Source organism: Chelonoidis abingdonii, chromosome 15 (genome assembly GCF_003597395.2).
Source record: "Chelonoidis abingdonii isolate Lonesome George chromosome 15, CheloAbing_2.0, whole genome shotgun sequence".
NCBI classification, from domain to species: Eukaryota; Metazoa; Chordata; order Testudines; family Testudinidae; genus Chelonoidis; species Chelonoidis abingdonii.
Window position 1 is genome coordinate 33,048,327 of NC_133783.1, and position 15,935 is coordinate 33,064,261.

Genomic DNA, 15,935 nt, shown 5'->3' on the forward strand with positions numbered 1-15,935 from the left:
GTTCAGATTGTTTTGAGCCAATGAATGGGGAGATAATGAAAACTTTAAATTGGTAAGAAATCTACTTGCCTTCAATCAGGATCTTTCTTATATAATGTTGACCTTTACAGAATTGCTGTTGTCTCTCTCTCCCTCTCCCTTCACCCCCACCCCGAAAGAGATGGTAAGAAATAAAAGCTTGTGGCTGGTTATTTTTCCCTGCTCTGAAAAAACACTGACTAGAGAAATGAGACATTGGCTCTTCAAGACACCTATTTTCTATATCTTTAAAAACCAAAAAACAACCCAAAACCCAAATTTTTGCTGCAGCAAAATTTGATCAGTGAATTAGAATACAGAACCCAGTTTGCTTCCAAACCAAGAAAGTGTAAGTACATGTTAAAAATAGGCTAAGCGCCAGCATATTCATAACACATTTTTGTTTAATGTTTATACACAATCTAGTTTCAACATTTTTTCCTATGAAACTTAATAATGGGTACTCTACTATGGAAATCTAGCCTCTATCCAACATACATATTTTTTTGAAGGAAGTTGCTATTGTTGAGGTCTTAAGTTTCCTTATAGAAAACTCATCCTTCCATTATCACTATTTTTAACATAGTTGCGTATCCCATATTGCAGTGTGGCCATCTGTTCCCCCTACTAGTGACTGGACTACAAGGACATTTTTGCTTCACAGACTTTAAGCTAACTGGACTTTTAACTCAGGAAATAGAGAGGCTCATGGTTTTAGATTCAGAGATCCCAGGTTTAAATCCTGCTACTGATGACGTGCTCAGAGGCAGTGCAGTACACTTGGAAGCTCATAGGAATTTTCATATCAAATCAGAGCAATAGTCCATGTACTCTAGTACCATATTTCTTCCTAATTCCAGGCAGTTAAGTCTTGACTAAACACAAAAGTTGTAGTTTGTTAACTACATTGGTATAGTGAAAAGTGGTACACCACGCTGCCCCCCTGTACAGGAAGAGAAATAAACTCCTGTTATAAGATGCTGTTATACAGGCATAACTGCATCCATGCTGGAAGTTGTACCGATCATAACTATTCAGTTAAAAAAAATACCCCTAACCAAAATAGTTATACCACTATAAAAAGCTATGTGTAGATCCTGCTTTAATGGTTGGGTTATGCTCTTAAGGATTGGCAAGCCAGTCAGTTGGCCACCGGTTATTTGACCACAGTCAAACATGGTCAGATATTTCAGCAGGAATGCTCTAATGTAGGCAGCAGCCTAGGCCTACCTTTTTGATTGCATCATAGGGCCATCTATTAGCAAGCCTACTAAATGTCTTGATCATTCATTTTATATCATGCTAATGGTTGGGGAAAGAGGTGAACTAATGGAAAGATGAGCTTGGGCAGGAGGGATAGCTTAGTGGTTTGACCATTGGCCTGTTAAACCCAGGGTTATGAGTTCAATCCTTGAGGGGAACACTTAGGGATGGGGTCAAAATCAGTACTTGGTCCTGCTAGTGAAGGCAGGGGGGCTGGACTCGATGACCTTTCTGCGAGATAGGTTTGTCTCCATATATTATATTTGATTATCTGGAATCTTGAAGAAAAATAATGTATGAAGGTCTTTATTTGTATACTAAAGCATTGGAGTACATGGTGTGCAAAGCACATTAAACAAGACAAAAGACATGGCCCCTGCCCCAAATATCTTGCAATCTAAATTTATGAGACAAACATACAGAAGTTAACTCATAAAGGAGTGGAAGAGGATTGTTCAGTTATTAAACCTCCTCCCACAACACAAGGAGCAAAGAGGCACAGCCCCCTTGAATGCAGCAAGTTTCAGCGCTGTGAAGCACCAGTGTAGACAGTGCACCAGCTGTGAGAATACTGAATACAGTCCACTTATAAAAGCTCAAGAGAAAACAAATATACAAAACATCACAAAAAAAATCAAGTGATCATTCCTACCTTTAATGCTGCCTACCTTCTTGAGCCATACTTCCTGGGCCAAGACTTTTCTAATGATGAATTTGATTAATCTCCTCATCTCATAGTGGTTGTTGCAAATTTCAAAGGCTATATAAACAGTTCAGATGAAGGTAGCAAATTATAAAGCAAGAAGTATGCAGTTCAGTCCTAAAACAATGTGGAGTACAATCCCAGCAGTTGAATCAAAAACAGTTAGCTCCATCATCATAGTGGAAAGGGTTGTGTCCTCCTTGCACTCTAGCTTCAGGGGCAAAAATTCTTTTAGTATAGGTTTAAGAAGTAATCCTTTTAGAAACCAGAAATAGACTGAAGACCTAGTGAAGCTAGTGAGCATGTATCACAGTTTAAGATTAGAGAGGAAAATGGCAGATGAAGAATTGACTCAGTATTTATCAGATGAAGGCAATACTGCTGTGTTTGATGACATATAGATGAAGCAGATGATGAAAGCAAGATGTTCGAGGAGTTGGCCTGCTACCTGCCTAGCATAAGTGCATTTAAAAATGACTCCTTTATAGTTTTATTGCTAATTTCATATTTCTTTTGTAACCGTTGAGCCTGGACTAACATGCACATCTAATTGCTAAAAAGCAGTAATTATTCTCTAATTTTTTTTGAACTTCATTTGATTGTGTTTTTGCATTTTTTCTTGAGTTAAAATAACTCAATAAAGTAACTTTTTTGTAATTAGGCATAAGTATGCATCTAAGGTGGTCACCAACCTGTAGATCACGATCAACTGGTCAATCTTGGTCAATCCTCTGCCAGTCGATTGCAATCTCTGGCCACTAAAAGTCCGATGGTGCAGCGGGGCTAAGGCAGGCTCCCTGCCTGCTCTGGCCCTGCACCGCTCCTGGAAGCGGCCAGCACACCTCTGATGCCCTGGGGGAGGAGAGGCAGGTGTCTCCGCACGCTCCTTCTGCCTGTAAGCACTGCCACCACAGCTCCCATTGGCTAGGAATGGGGAACACAGCCAATGGGAGCTGCAGAGGCGGTGCTTGCAGAGAGGGGCAGCATGCTGGCCGCTTCCAGGAACGGCGTGGTAGGGAGTCTGGCTTAGCCCCGCTGCCCAAGGTAAATGCTGCTCGGCAGGAGCCTGCACACCTCCTGTACCCTAACCCCTGCCCCAGCCTGATGAAAGTGAGTGAGGGTGGGGGAGAGCAAGCAATGCAGGAGGGGGGGAAATGGAGTGAGCAGGGCGGAGCCTCAGGGAAGGGACAGTGTAGATCCTGGGTTGCACTTAAATTCGAAAAGTGATCTTGTGCATAAAAAGATTGGAGACCACTGGTCTAAGGCTATGCCTACTGAAGACCAGACATTTTTATTCTTTTTTGTTACTGTTGTTACTGTTCCATTAAATTAGTGCTTTAAAATATGTGACCGTTTTTTACATCATTTGGCAATGTTTGACAGGTCAATTGACTAGTTAATACTTGACCAGTCAAAGGCCCAACCCTAATGAAGTATGTATTCTTTATATATTTCTGACTATCTCTGGGGACTATGAATGTTCTTATTATTCGCTGGCCAAGTGAAGCAAGGTCTACTATGCAACTCCATAGTGTGTATGTAAATTGAAACACCAGAAAAGCATGAATCACTGGAAAATCAGGGCACCCAGATTGTCTGTCCTGCACACAGAGGAAATCATTCTGCTGCCTCCTGATGCTGCTTGCACCTCTCAGAGGTAGCAGCTTAGCTAACTTGCTGCATGGAGATCATGGTCCTTAGCCTGGGCTCTACCAAAAATGAGAGCCTTACAGAGGGGTTTTTGCTGGTGGGAAGCAGGGACTGGAGTGTGAGAGTCCACACTATGGGGCTTGTAGTGATATAAGTGTAGGGGGGTGTGTGTGTGTAGACAAGCTCTTAGTGACTTCCCAAGCTCACAGAGGAAGTCTGTAGCAGAACAGAGACTTGAACCTAGTTTTCCTAAGTGCCATGCGCGCCTTAGGCACTCAACCATCTTTCTTCCCTATGCTTGTCAATGTCCTGCACTAATGTTATCTGATATTTTCAGGTCACAACGGTTTATCCTAGCATTTCTAACCAAGACAGCTGTAGTTACACTATATACTTGGGTATAGTATCAATATACTTTTTAGCATTACATGTAGGGTTTTTAATACATTGGTTTCAGTAAAAGTATTGCTGTAGCAGAGAACTCAGTTGTGGTTTCTTCTGTAGTAGTTTCCCTCTTTAAGTGTCTTGTTTTTCTAATTTTAATTTTGGCCTGATTCTGTTAATGCCTAGTGGTTTATACAGAGTCATCTTTTTGTTTTAGGTTTTGGTCGGAAGGAAGTAGTTGAATATTTGCTTCAGAGTGGTGCCAATGTCCATGCACGAGATGATGGTGGCCTCATTCCTCTGCATAATGCCTGCTCTTTCGGTCACGCTGAAGTTGTCAGTCTTCTTTTGCATCATGGTGCAGATCCTAATGCTCGGGATAATTGGAACTATACTCCTCTTCATGAAGCTGCCATTAAGGGCAAGATTGATGTCTGCATAGGTAACTTTATCAGATTTCCCCCTCAACTGACTTCTGTGTGAATTAAAACCCTGCAATGCCCAATTCTTCATTTTTATTTTTTTTTAAATCAAGCACTGCCTGTCACTAAATTCTAGTTTGTCAGGTGCACACTCACAAAAATGAAAAATTTACTGTGAGCTGAAACTTGACATATAAAAATCTGTTGACTCATACCTATAAGTTACAGAAATGCAAAAACCCCCTGCTACCTTATATGGTTCTCTCTTAGGTGGAGAGAACTACATGGTGTGAGAGGAGAAAAGTAGTCTGAATTTGATTTATTTTATAAGTAGTATTTTGACTACTAAGTGGTCTTTCTCTCTTCCCACACTCTGTCTTAGACTCATCTATCCTGCCCTGCTGCTGCTCCTCATAACACGTGGAAGCAACAGAAACATTTTTTAACATAATGACTTTGTTGTGGTCTTTTGTTCCCTGTACCCCCACTAAATTATCAGTCTTCACCCAAACCAACAGATTAAATTTAATTTATGTTTTAACTAGGTAGTTATGAGAGCTGTGAAGAGTATGAAACAGTTAGTAAAGTGGTCAAGTAATGAAATATGTGTCTGAGCCATCATCTTCCGGTTGTCTTGTCCAATTTGCCAGAGGCGGTTTTGATAAGTTTACCTTGGCATAAGAGCATGTCTGACATGTCAGGGATATTAGTTATGACATAGGTGGCCTCAACATATGTAAAGTTTGGGCCAGGGAATCAAGAGACTCCCCAACTGGGCCATTCTGTTGATGGGTCTTGGTGGGATGACAAGCCATATTTCAAAAGCCTAGTTTCTATCAGAGTTGTTTCACATGTGCTACTTTATAGTACTGCTGCAGCATGGTGCTGAACCAGCCATCCGTAATACAGATGGAAGGACAGCTTTGGATTTAGCAGACCCATCTGCAAAAGCAGTGCTGACAGGTAAGTGCTGTTTTTTTAATCTGTAACTGATAGATTATGGCTACCATTGCTCCTATTTCAAAAGTAATATGCTGTTCTGGATTTTTCTTAAATATTAGTTTAATTTCTATTTATTTATTTTTGTGGTCAGACCCCAAAAGTATAAATGACAGAACCTATCAGAATTTCAAGAGCACAAAGTACTAATTGTTTTAAAGAGGGGAAATAGCTGGAGACTTCGTGCTCTCTAAATACTGAAAGAAGAGGATAAGCAGAAAATTTTAGATTATAAAAACTTTTATCCATGAATTGTATGTTTTTGATAGGTAAGGAAATCATTTTCTCTTCACTTTCAGGTGATTACAAGAAGGATGAACTCTTAGAAAGTGCTAGGTATGTATTAAATGTAGAAAACAATTTGCATATGGCAATATTTTCAGAATAACCCACTTTTTAATAACACATACAAATTAACTTTAAGATTGCTTTGAGTATATGCAAGGCCTTGGACAGTCATTTTTGGGTTAAATTAATAAAACAATTATGGCACCCTTACCTCAGGACCTTGTCCTAATGGAGCCCCAGCAGCTAACTCAGGGCTCCTTCTTACTCTCCCCAGCTTCTGACAGCCCTGCTCTATCTTGGGTTCTGTCACTCCATCAACCACACTCCTACAGCTCTAGAAAGGAGCTAAATGCCCTCTGCCCCATGGAGCTGTTCTTATACTTAGGCTGGTGGGCCCTGATTGCTGTGTCCCACACAGCCACTCTAGGCAGCTTGGAGGAGCCTCCACCAGGGGGCCTCAGAGGGTCTGGTATACTCAGTCATAGGTTCTACTTACAATGAAGAGCCATGGGGTTCTTTGTTAAGCAGTGTTGATGAAAATAGCCAATTAATGTTTGACAAGATGTGATGCACAGTAGTTACTGGCTTGTAATATGTCAATGTTTATATTGTGTAATTTGAAATCCTTTGTAGAAGTTGTTTTTAGTAAATTTGAAACATTCCAAATAGCTGTTTTGTTGGTTCTGCTATTTGTGCCGCACTGTAAATACTGAAAGCAACTAAAGTTGTTTTTATATTCAGTATCAATTGGCTGAAATGTCTTGTGTGTGTTTAAACTATCTTTTTTTTTTGTAGGGGTGGTAATGAAGAAAAGGTGATGGCTCTTCTTACACCATTAAATGTCAACTGTCATGCAAGTGATGGCAGAAAGGTATTTTTAGCTCAAAGCCACATTTAAAGACATTTTGTTTTGAAATGTTAACATTTATATTTAAAACTGCCATTTGAGTCAGACTTTTGGTATATCAGATTCAACTTGTACTTAAAAAATTGTGTGTGAAGACAGAATGTACCTATGTGGCAACTGTCAGATATTTTTCCTCTTTGCTTAAAAAGAAATATTTCCACCACTATTTGCATTGATCATCTGCATCAAAGAGTAGTGGCAGAACAACTTTCTTATGCTGACTGACCCTTTTTGCAGCTGTCCTGATGTCAAAGTTACAACAAAAGCCTTCCTTCTTTGGTATTAATAGTTACCAAGTGAGTTGAAGAGTTGTATCCACGCTCTTGTTTTGCACTACCTCCATCCTGTGTCCCCGAGACTTGGCACTGGCTCTGACATTACCTTTTTTTACAGTAGAGTTAATGCTACATTTTCAGGGTGTGGACTGTTTGCTAGCAGAGTAAGGGTACCTTAGCTAAAAATGCCAAAATTCCCATCCAAAATGTTTTGAACTTTTTCAGTTTGAGCCCATAGCTTTCCTGAAGGTTCAAGTCGCTATCTGTGGCCCTGTCTCATTAGGTATTTGGATGGGCTCATTCCCTTACGTTTCTAAGTTTTGCCCAAGACAGTTTCTTACGTGTTATACACTGCAGTTGGATATCTGAAGCACTCCAAAACTTTTAAGTGTCTGAGCATCAGTACTTCTACTTCCCCCTCCTTGTGGAGCATGAATCTCGTCCAACTGTGCAAACCCCTCAAGTTGATGAACCTATCCACTTCCTGAATGAAGAAGATAAGATCGCTGTGCAAATCCTATTGCTTCAGGCCTTTTGCTGGGTACTCCTCTCTAAAAACTCTCATGCCTCTTGACTGGACAGATCATAGAGCAGTCACCTGCCTTGGGAGTTCAGGTGGAGGATAAGGAAGATTTTTTGTTTGTTCAGCATGTAATCACACTCTTCTCTCCAGCACAGTTAGCCATCATTGTGGCTTATTTCTAAACTTAACTTGTTACTTGGTAAAGAGAACTGTTCATAATCTGGCAATATATGCTGGTAACAGCTAAGTCACAGCGGGAGCCTCAGGGGGAGGGCTTTGGCATATCTGTGGAAGGACTAAACTGGGAGGAAGTGGGAGCCGACTGCAGAGCCCAAAAATCTGTCAGTGGTTGTCGTTTGCGTGAATGTATTAGTGGTGAGTAAAACCTTGCAATATGTATTGATAGTAACTAGATCACAGAAAAAAAGAAGTGAGCAGGTAAGGAAAAAATGGTCTATGCACAAATATTGATTAAATAACTCTTCAAACATTCTCTCTCTACTGATGGTACAAATATTTTGAGGACTCAGATAACTTTATTAGTTGTATTCCTTTCACATTTCACAATGCTTGATTAGTTAACAGTTGAACTTATAATTTTGATTCATTCTAAATTCATTCTGTCTTTCCAGTCAACTCCATTACACTTAGCAGCTGGATATAATCGGGTTAAGATTGTGCAGCTGTTACTACAGCATGGAGCTGATGTACACGCCAAGGATAAAGGGTGAGTTTTCTTTCACTTGTGTTTAGGATGTATCAATAATGCACTTTTACATGTAACAAAGAATTCTATTGTTTAAAAAAAACTTGACCTGGATCAAATGCCAGAAAACTCAAAGTTGAAGCAGATGTGCCATCTCTAACTTTATAGTTGTGACCTTCTAATTTTTGGTCACAACCTTATGAGAAACCTGCAAAGCAATAAAACTAATACCGAATCATCCATAAAATATATTCATTCTAAGAGATGAACTGCCAACCTGTATATGTCCAAAAGACTTTAAAAGGCTTTACATTTTTAAAAAATGTTTCAGCCCATACCTATCAAAATTCAGTGCACATCTGTGGTTGGTTCAGCTTTCATTTTCCTTTGAAGACCTTCTTTTACTTTAAGAATAGTTTTCTGGTTGGATTCCCATGATTTCTCATTTTAAAAGGTTATAATCAAAAGAATAAACATCGTTTTTGTTTCCCAAACACTGAATTTGGATAATATATTACTCCTGAGGGCATTATGCACCAAAAAATAAAATATTCTACACACAATATTTTAAAATTCTGCAAGTTTTATTTGTCAGTAAGTAAATGTAGAGGCTCCAGCATGGCAGTGGGGAGCACAGGCCACTGGCTGCACAAAGGTGGAAAATCACCCTGCAGCCTCCCCACCCCCAGAACATGGACTGAGTGGTGAGGTTGCACCGAACCCTGACAAAAGCACAAGGCCTGGACCTGCCCCAGAAATATCCTAGGGCCATGCCCCTCAGCGCCAGGTGCACCAGGTCAGGTGAGCAGCAGGTCGGCTCAACCAGGCAGGATCCAAGTGTGGGGAGATCCAGGTGTGAGGTGAGAGGATTCTGTGTGGGACAATCTGTGTGCAGGCAGCTCAATGGAGGGCGGGATCTGGATACACAGAGGCTTGGGAGGGGGGGTTCCAGGTGCAAGGGCAATGGGACTCTGCAGGGGCTTCCAGGTGAAGGTTGTTGGGGTTCAGTGGAGGAGTCTAGGTGTGGGGATCTTATCAAGGGAGGTCTGGGTGCTGGTGGAGTGGGGCTTGATGGGGTGGGGGTCTGAGTGCAGCTAGTTGTTGGTCAGTGGCGTGGGGGTCTGGATGTGGGGGCTCAGGATGATACAGAGGTTGGGACATCAGGGTAGGAGTATGAGTGCAGAGAGCTCAGATGGGGGTGGTGTGGGTGCAGGGATGGGGGTCCAGAGGCAGGGGGTCTGGGTGCAAGGGACTCCAGATGCAGGGATTGAGGTTCAATGGGGTGGGGTTCAGGTATAGAAGGCTAGGGGAGGTTTCAGGATGTACCAGGTAAGGCTTGGCAGGGGTGTCTGGGTATGGTCCAGATGCACAGGACTTGGGTGGATGAGGGAGCGGCACAGCTGAGGAGTGATGGGGCAGAAGCAGGGGGGGATACTGAGCTTCCTACAGATGGGGAAGGTTTCTGGGGGTGAGTCTGACACAGCCCCAGCCACTCCTTGCAGGGGAAGAGGAAGTCCTGTCCTCTCCTGCCTCCAGCCCAGCCAGGACTAGCAGCTGATCCCCAGCCCCGCAGTGATTTACCTCTCTACCGGTGGTCCGGATGCCTGAAATGTTGTACCTGTGCTGCTAGGGAGTGGTGCATAACTGCTCTTGCAGCTTACCCTTGCTTCTCTGTCAGAAAGTCATTTTTCTGCATGGAAGCAAAGAAATCTGCAGGGGCCATGAATTCTGCCCAGACGCAGTGGCACAGAATTCGCACAAGAGTAATATATTTGTAAGCATTCACTTAGCATATAAGGGACTTTTGTTTTTGCTAAGTATAGAAATGCTAATTGAAACATGGTAAGTTCATACAAATTTACAGAAAATATTTAATCTCTAGAAACCTTTTTTTTTTTTTTAAATTGTGAATAAATAGGCTGAAATTATAGAAAATAGAATCTTACTAAGTCTTTATTCCCAACATATCACTTCAGGATACATGGAACAGATGCCTGATCAAAGGGCTGCAAGGCCCTTGTAAACTTGAAACCTTTGTCAGTCCTCCCTTGCTACCCTTGTAATGAGGTTGAGTCTCCCTGGCTGTTTAAATTACACTAGCCAGCCACCAGAACAGCATAGGATCAGGAGGGAGCAGAGGTGGCTTAAACACCTTAGTTTTCCCTCCCTGTGGAGGCGAGGTCTGTGCCATGTTCTTAGATGTATAGTACAGAATCTTGCTCAGTGATATTAACCACTAAACCAATCAGACTTCTTTAGAATGCTAAAGAAAAGAGATTGCGCAACAAAACTTTTTAGGGCTAAGGGAAAAATTACTGTCTTCCTTGAAATAACTTCTTCCAATACCGTGCTTTCCACTTAGTGTAATTACTGTTTAATTTAATAAAATCTCTGGAATCAAGTCACTTATAACAAATATAATGCAATTTCCATGTGATTATGGAATTCATTGTGCAATTTATTGTGCTTATGTTAAGCAGACATTGATTTCAGTAATTTTGGAGGTTATTTTCTCATATCTGTTTTCCCCATCTCTTTTCTGGTATAGCTGGGTTTTTAAATTTTTAGAATTGTTTGAATGCTGCATATTTTTATTTGTAATTTACTGAGTTTACATACTTCTAATCCAAGCATATGTAATCATGTTCTCCCTCCCTCCAACTGTTTAGAGATTTGGTGCCACTTCACAACGCCTGTTCCTATGGTCATTATGAAGTAACAGAACTTCTAGTAAAGGTGGGTATTTATTTTCATTCCTCTTTCAGACTGGGTTGATTCTTCTATTGTGAATTTTTCCTGGTTTGAGAGTGTCATTTATCTTCTTGTATTTAAAATAATTTCGCTTTCAAGTTACGGAGTTGTCATGATGGCTTGTAAGATTAATGTAGTTCTAGCATTCTAGATGTAAACTAAGATTTAGCAAAGCTTTTTAAAAAATTGTCATCTAAAGAGATGATTTGTAAGCCTTGTTCCAGCCCTGTAAAAACTGAGGTAGCAATCGTGCAACTGTGTGCGTGCAGGCACAACAGTGCATATCTGTGGAGTCCCATTAAAGCCACTGGGGCTCTGCATTGATGCAACAGTGTGCACGCAAAAATTTGCAGAATTGGGTCTTGAAAAGAGTGAGGTTCATCCATCTCAGACACAAGTATTACTAATAAATGAAATTACATTGTCAGTTCACTTGCAAAAATATTTGACTTAATGTAAATATTTATTGTTTATAATAGTCTCTGAGTCTCAAAAATATTCCCCAGAGCCTAAAACTAGATTTGTTAAAGTAACTATCAATCAGACGGAGATAAAGTGAAGAAAAAAGAAAAATTGCATAGGAAAAAAGATTAACCTTAACTACTTGTGTATATATATTCTGTATATACTCCAGACATAACATTTAAACAGTTAGCAATCTTTACAAATTTTATTGTATCTAGAGAATATAAAAATTTGGTGAACTACAGTGTTCAGAGATGGCTCAATATCTGCAACAGTTCTGACATTTTGAACTTTTTCCCTCACTTCAGCCACTGATTAGGTTTGCAGGGTTATTAAAAACATCCTTTTGGTCTCCATTTCGGTGGTGCAGAGTTGGGGCCTAACTACAGAATCCTTACTGCCCTGTATGTACTATCTACTTGCATAGAAATTTTATCCTTACAAACACACTTTCCCTCCCTGCCACCCTCTTTTTTTACCCTATATTGAATGTTTGTAGGCACTTACGGTTTCTTCAGTAAAATGAGAGAACGACGTTCTAGAAGTGCTGGCAAGACACTTCTGCGCATGCATACGCAAACCCCCTCTCTTCCAGGAGAAAGCAGAGCATGAGGGGTCCATGAAAAAATTCAAGTTGTAGTTGAGATTGCAAATATTTAACTTTCTCAGGAGTTCTACATTAATTATCAGTCTTCGTGTGGAAATGAACAGTACCACCTTCACTCTGACCCTGTGTCATTGCTCACAAATCACTCCTCCCCCCCATCCAAATTAGGAGATAAGTATATTTACTTTCATTGCAATATACTTTCATTGCATCAGTGGTTCAAAATATCAAGGGTGGCTGGTATTTAGCAGAGGTGGTTTTTAGCAGTAAAATTGTGGTTGTATCCACCCCAGGAAAAACTAATTAGTCCCAATTTAAGGCATTTTTTGTTTTAAAAACTGCTTCATAATTGCACTTAGTTTTAGCTACATATTCAAGTTGCGGTTAATAAGGTAGGGTTGTACAAATGAAAAATAAAATTGCAACAGGTGTAATGTAATTATAATACTGAACATCGAGATGTCTGAATTTTGGTTTGCTATTTTCTCAAGGGATCTATACATGTCATGATTCATATTTCAGTTTTCAATGTTATATAAACATTGAAAACATTTGATTATATGAAATGATATTAATGCAGAGTTGTAGGCTTGAAACATTAAGCAGTCAGAAGCATGCAGAATTGCAGACTACCAATCCAGGTCCATTTGACCATGCTGCATTCTGTATCAGAAGACCAACTTTGATGTAGTGGATAGATGAAGCCTATTCCTCAATTTTGAATGGATGTGTCTAAAGTTTGATAAGATTTGTTCTGTGCTTGCTGAAACTTGCTGGATGCTGATGCAGTTATTTTTCTGAATTTAAATTAAGTTTAAGATAGTATTTACCAGTGCTCTGTCCTACACCATTTTCCCTCAGGAAATAATCAGCCTTGGCAAAACTTGAAGTGGTTTAACTAGCTTATCTTACTCTTGTTGTTAGGTTTATATTCTGCTGCTAAATTGTAAACTGAAACATTTAAACTGCATTCAGTAGTTTAAAATACACGTAAGCAGGTGTACGCCTGTATTTACATTATAGAAGACCGTTCTTGTCTTCTTTAAGAACGTAACTAGACCACTAGGAAAAGATATAGGTTTCCACACCTTTTCCGGCATATACCATTTGGTGTATCAAGTGTGGTGTTGTACTGTGAGACTTAACGTGGATGCTTATATCTGGGTGTACAAACCTTTAAAGAACCAAACCAATACTTAGGGTCATACCAGATGGTGGTGGTAATGCTTACATAATACAGTAGAACGTCAGAGTTACAAACATCAGAGTTATGAACTGACCAGTCAACCACACACCTAATTTGGAACTGAAACTATGCAATCGGGCAGCAGCAGAGACTAAAAAAAAAGCAAATACAGTACAGTCCTGTTTTAAATGTAAACTACTGAAAATAATAAAGGGAAAGTAGCATTTTTCTTCATAGTAAAGTTTCAAAGCTTTATGAAGTCAGTGTTCAATTGTAAACTTTTGGAAGAACAACCATAATGTTTTATTTGAAGTTACAAATATTTCAGAGTTACAAACAGCCTCCATTTTCAAGGCATTTGTAACTGAGATTCTGCTGTATATAGTGTTGCAATAAACTTTTTGTTATGTAACAAAATGTTAATTTTTAAAAAACATGACTCTTAGAGTAAATAGAAGTTGCCTTGAAGCAACTGAGTTTTGAAACATTTTTCTTGTGTTCACAGACTGATTTATCATTTTGTCAAAAACTGTCAACTTCCTCTTGGCAAATGGTAACTCTTACTTAGGCTAAAGAACCATTCAGTTATGTAGAGAGTAATGATGGAAGGATGATAATATAGTCGTGTTCACAGTGAGAGGAAGGATGATCCAGTGGCTAGAGAGCTAGCCTAGAGTTTGTGAGATCTAGACTCAGTTCCCTGCTCCGATACTGGCTTTCTTTGTGACCTTGGGCGCGTCACTTAGGGCTTGTCTAGACTTAAAATGCTACAGCGGCACAGTTCCACCACTGCAACGCTTCAGTGTAGAGCAGGGGTTGGCAACCTTCAGCATCAGGGTAATCCGCTGGCAGGCCGCGAGACATTGTGTTTAGGTTGACCATCCGCAAGCAAGGCCCCCTACAGCTCCTACTCAGATAGGTTTGCCGTTCCCAGCCACTGGGAGCTGTGGGGGACTGTGCCTGCAGACAGTCAACCTAAACACATCTCACAGCCCGCCAGCGAGTTACTCTAATGGGGCGCGTGCTGAAGTTTGCCAACACCAGGTGTAGATGCTACCTATGCCAACTGGAGGTGTTCTGTTGTCATAAGTAATTCACCTCCCCAAGGCTTGGAATTCTTCAGTCAACCAAGTACTGTCTGCACTGAGACTTAGGTCCTCCTAACTGTGCCACTCAGATTTGGATTTTTCACACCCCTTAGTGATGTCACTGTGCTGACCTAATTTTCTACAGTAGACTAGGCCTTTAGTTTCTTTCTATCTCACATCCCTATCTATAAAATGGGGATAGTAATAGTGCCCTACCTCATAAGTGTGTTGTAAGGATAAATTCATTACAGATTATGAGGCACTCTGATGGTATGGTAATGGGGGCTGTATAAGGACTTACAATAGATATTTCTGGAAAAATATCTTGGAAACCGTTTGTTATAAACTGTAGTTATATATTTATCCTGCTGTCTGCTTTGTTGCAATTAATTGTTGCAATTTTTCTCTAATAGTCTGCTTTGTTTTTGTAACTTTCCCAGCATGGAGCATGTGTGAATGCTATGGATCTGTGGCAGTTCACTCCTCTGCATGAAGCTGCTTCTAAGAACAGGGTGGAAGTGTGTTCTCTCTTGCTAAGTTATGGTGCAGATCCAACACTGTTGAACTGTCACAATAAAAGCACCATTGATTTAGCCCCAACACCTCAATTAAAAGAACGATTGGCATGTGAGTATAAAGTGAATGTGAAACTGAATAGGATAGTTGGCATTTCATAGCTCATCTCTGATTTTGATCAGTTGTTTTTCTTTATAATATGTGCCCTGAGTTTCATAAACAGTATCACACTAATATCAAGTTTGGGAGAAAGTGTTTACATTTTGCAAACAATTGTGTAATGCTTCCCTGATGATTATATTATCCTAAAACAGGAAATAGTCTCAAATATATACAACTAACAGGACCTTTTGAACCTAGATTTTAAAACTGATATTAGTTACTATTCAACAATCTTGTAGCTGTAATGGCTTGTGTAGATTTTTCTTTTCTGGAATCCTGTTTTCTTCCTGCTGCTTCCCCACTTCTCTCTATGATCTTTCCAAAAATGTATTCACAGCAACACCATTTTTCTCTTCAGCAAAGATCATTTGAACAAGAACAACAAAAAACCCATCATAATTACTTAGAACTCTGAATACATTTGTTCTGGAGATTAAATATTATCACTTTCTCTAAACTTCTGAAGTGGAGAATTAAGACATGAGTTCTCTCTGGCATAGCTTTAGGAATCCTCATGCTCAGCCTGTGCATGGACAAAGTAGTAATTTTCTGTAGTAATTTTCTGGAATGTTGGGCTACATCCATATAATGAGCCTGTTTACAGTAAATTACTAGAAATGACTTCCTAAGTTCTCTCCCATGCACTGAAAGGAGCGTTTCCCTGCTAGAAGCAAACAATCCGTTTAATACTTTCCAGACTTATAAAGAGTATAATCTTTCTTTTCTAGATGAATTCAAAGGTCACTCCTTGCTACAGGCGGCCAGAGAATCAGATGTAGCTCGCATCAAAAAATATCTTTCTTTGGAAACAGTGAATTTCAAGCATCCTCAAACTCATGAAACAGCACTGGTAATATTTCAGATCTATTAGTGATTTAAGAAGTGTCATGGCTAAACTAAATATGTTGGGCAATGTTTTAAAACAGACAAATTCCAATTTCTGAGAATCTGACTTTGATAAAGACTGGCAAGTCAACTCTAGTGTATAATAAGTTAACACATCTAGAGTATCCTTTGTAATT

At 39.9% G+C, this 15,935-nt stretch overlaps 1 protein-coding gene across 5 annotated transcripts in view; it reads left to right on the plus strand.

Moving 5' to 3' along the window:
• The window catches only part of TNKS2 (tankyrase 2), a 56,687-nt gene that overhangs the window by 4,868 nt on the left and 35,884 nt on the right, over positions 1-15,935 (plus strand). For all 5 annotated transcript variants that reach the window (XM_032793095.2, XM_032793097.2, XM_032793098.2 and 2 more), the window contains exons 2-9: positions 4,236-4,460; positions 5,308-5,403; positions 5,739-5,775; positions 6,523-6,598; positions 8,065-8,159; positions 10,808-10,874; positions 14,676-14,862; positions 15,642-15,763. In XM_032793095.2, the coding sequence (XP_032648986.1) occupies positions 4,236-4,460; positions 5,308-5,403; positions 5,739-5,775; positions 6,523-6,598; positions 8,065-8,159; positions 10,808-10,874; positions 14,676-14,862; positions 15,642-15,763 (905 nt within the window). The remainder of the gene's footprint in view (positions 1-4,235; positions 4,461-5,307; positions 5,404-5,738; positions 5,776-6,522; positions 6,599-8,064; positions 8,160-10,807; positions 10,875-14,675; positions 14,863-15,641; positions 15,764-15,935) is intronic.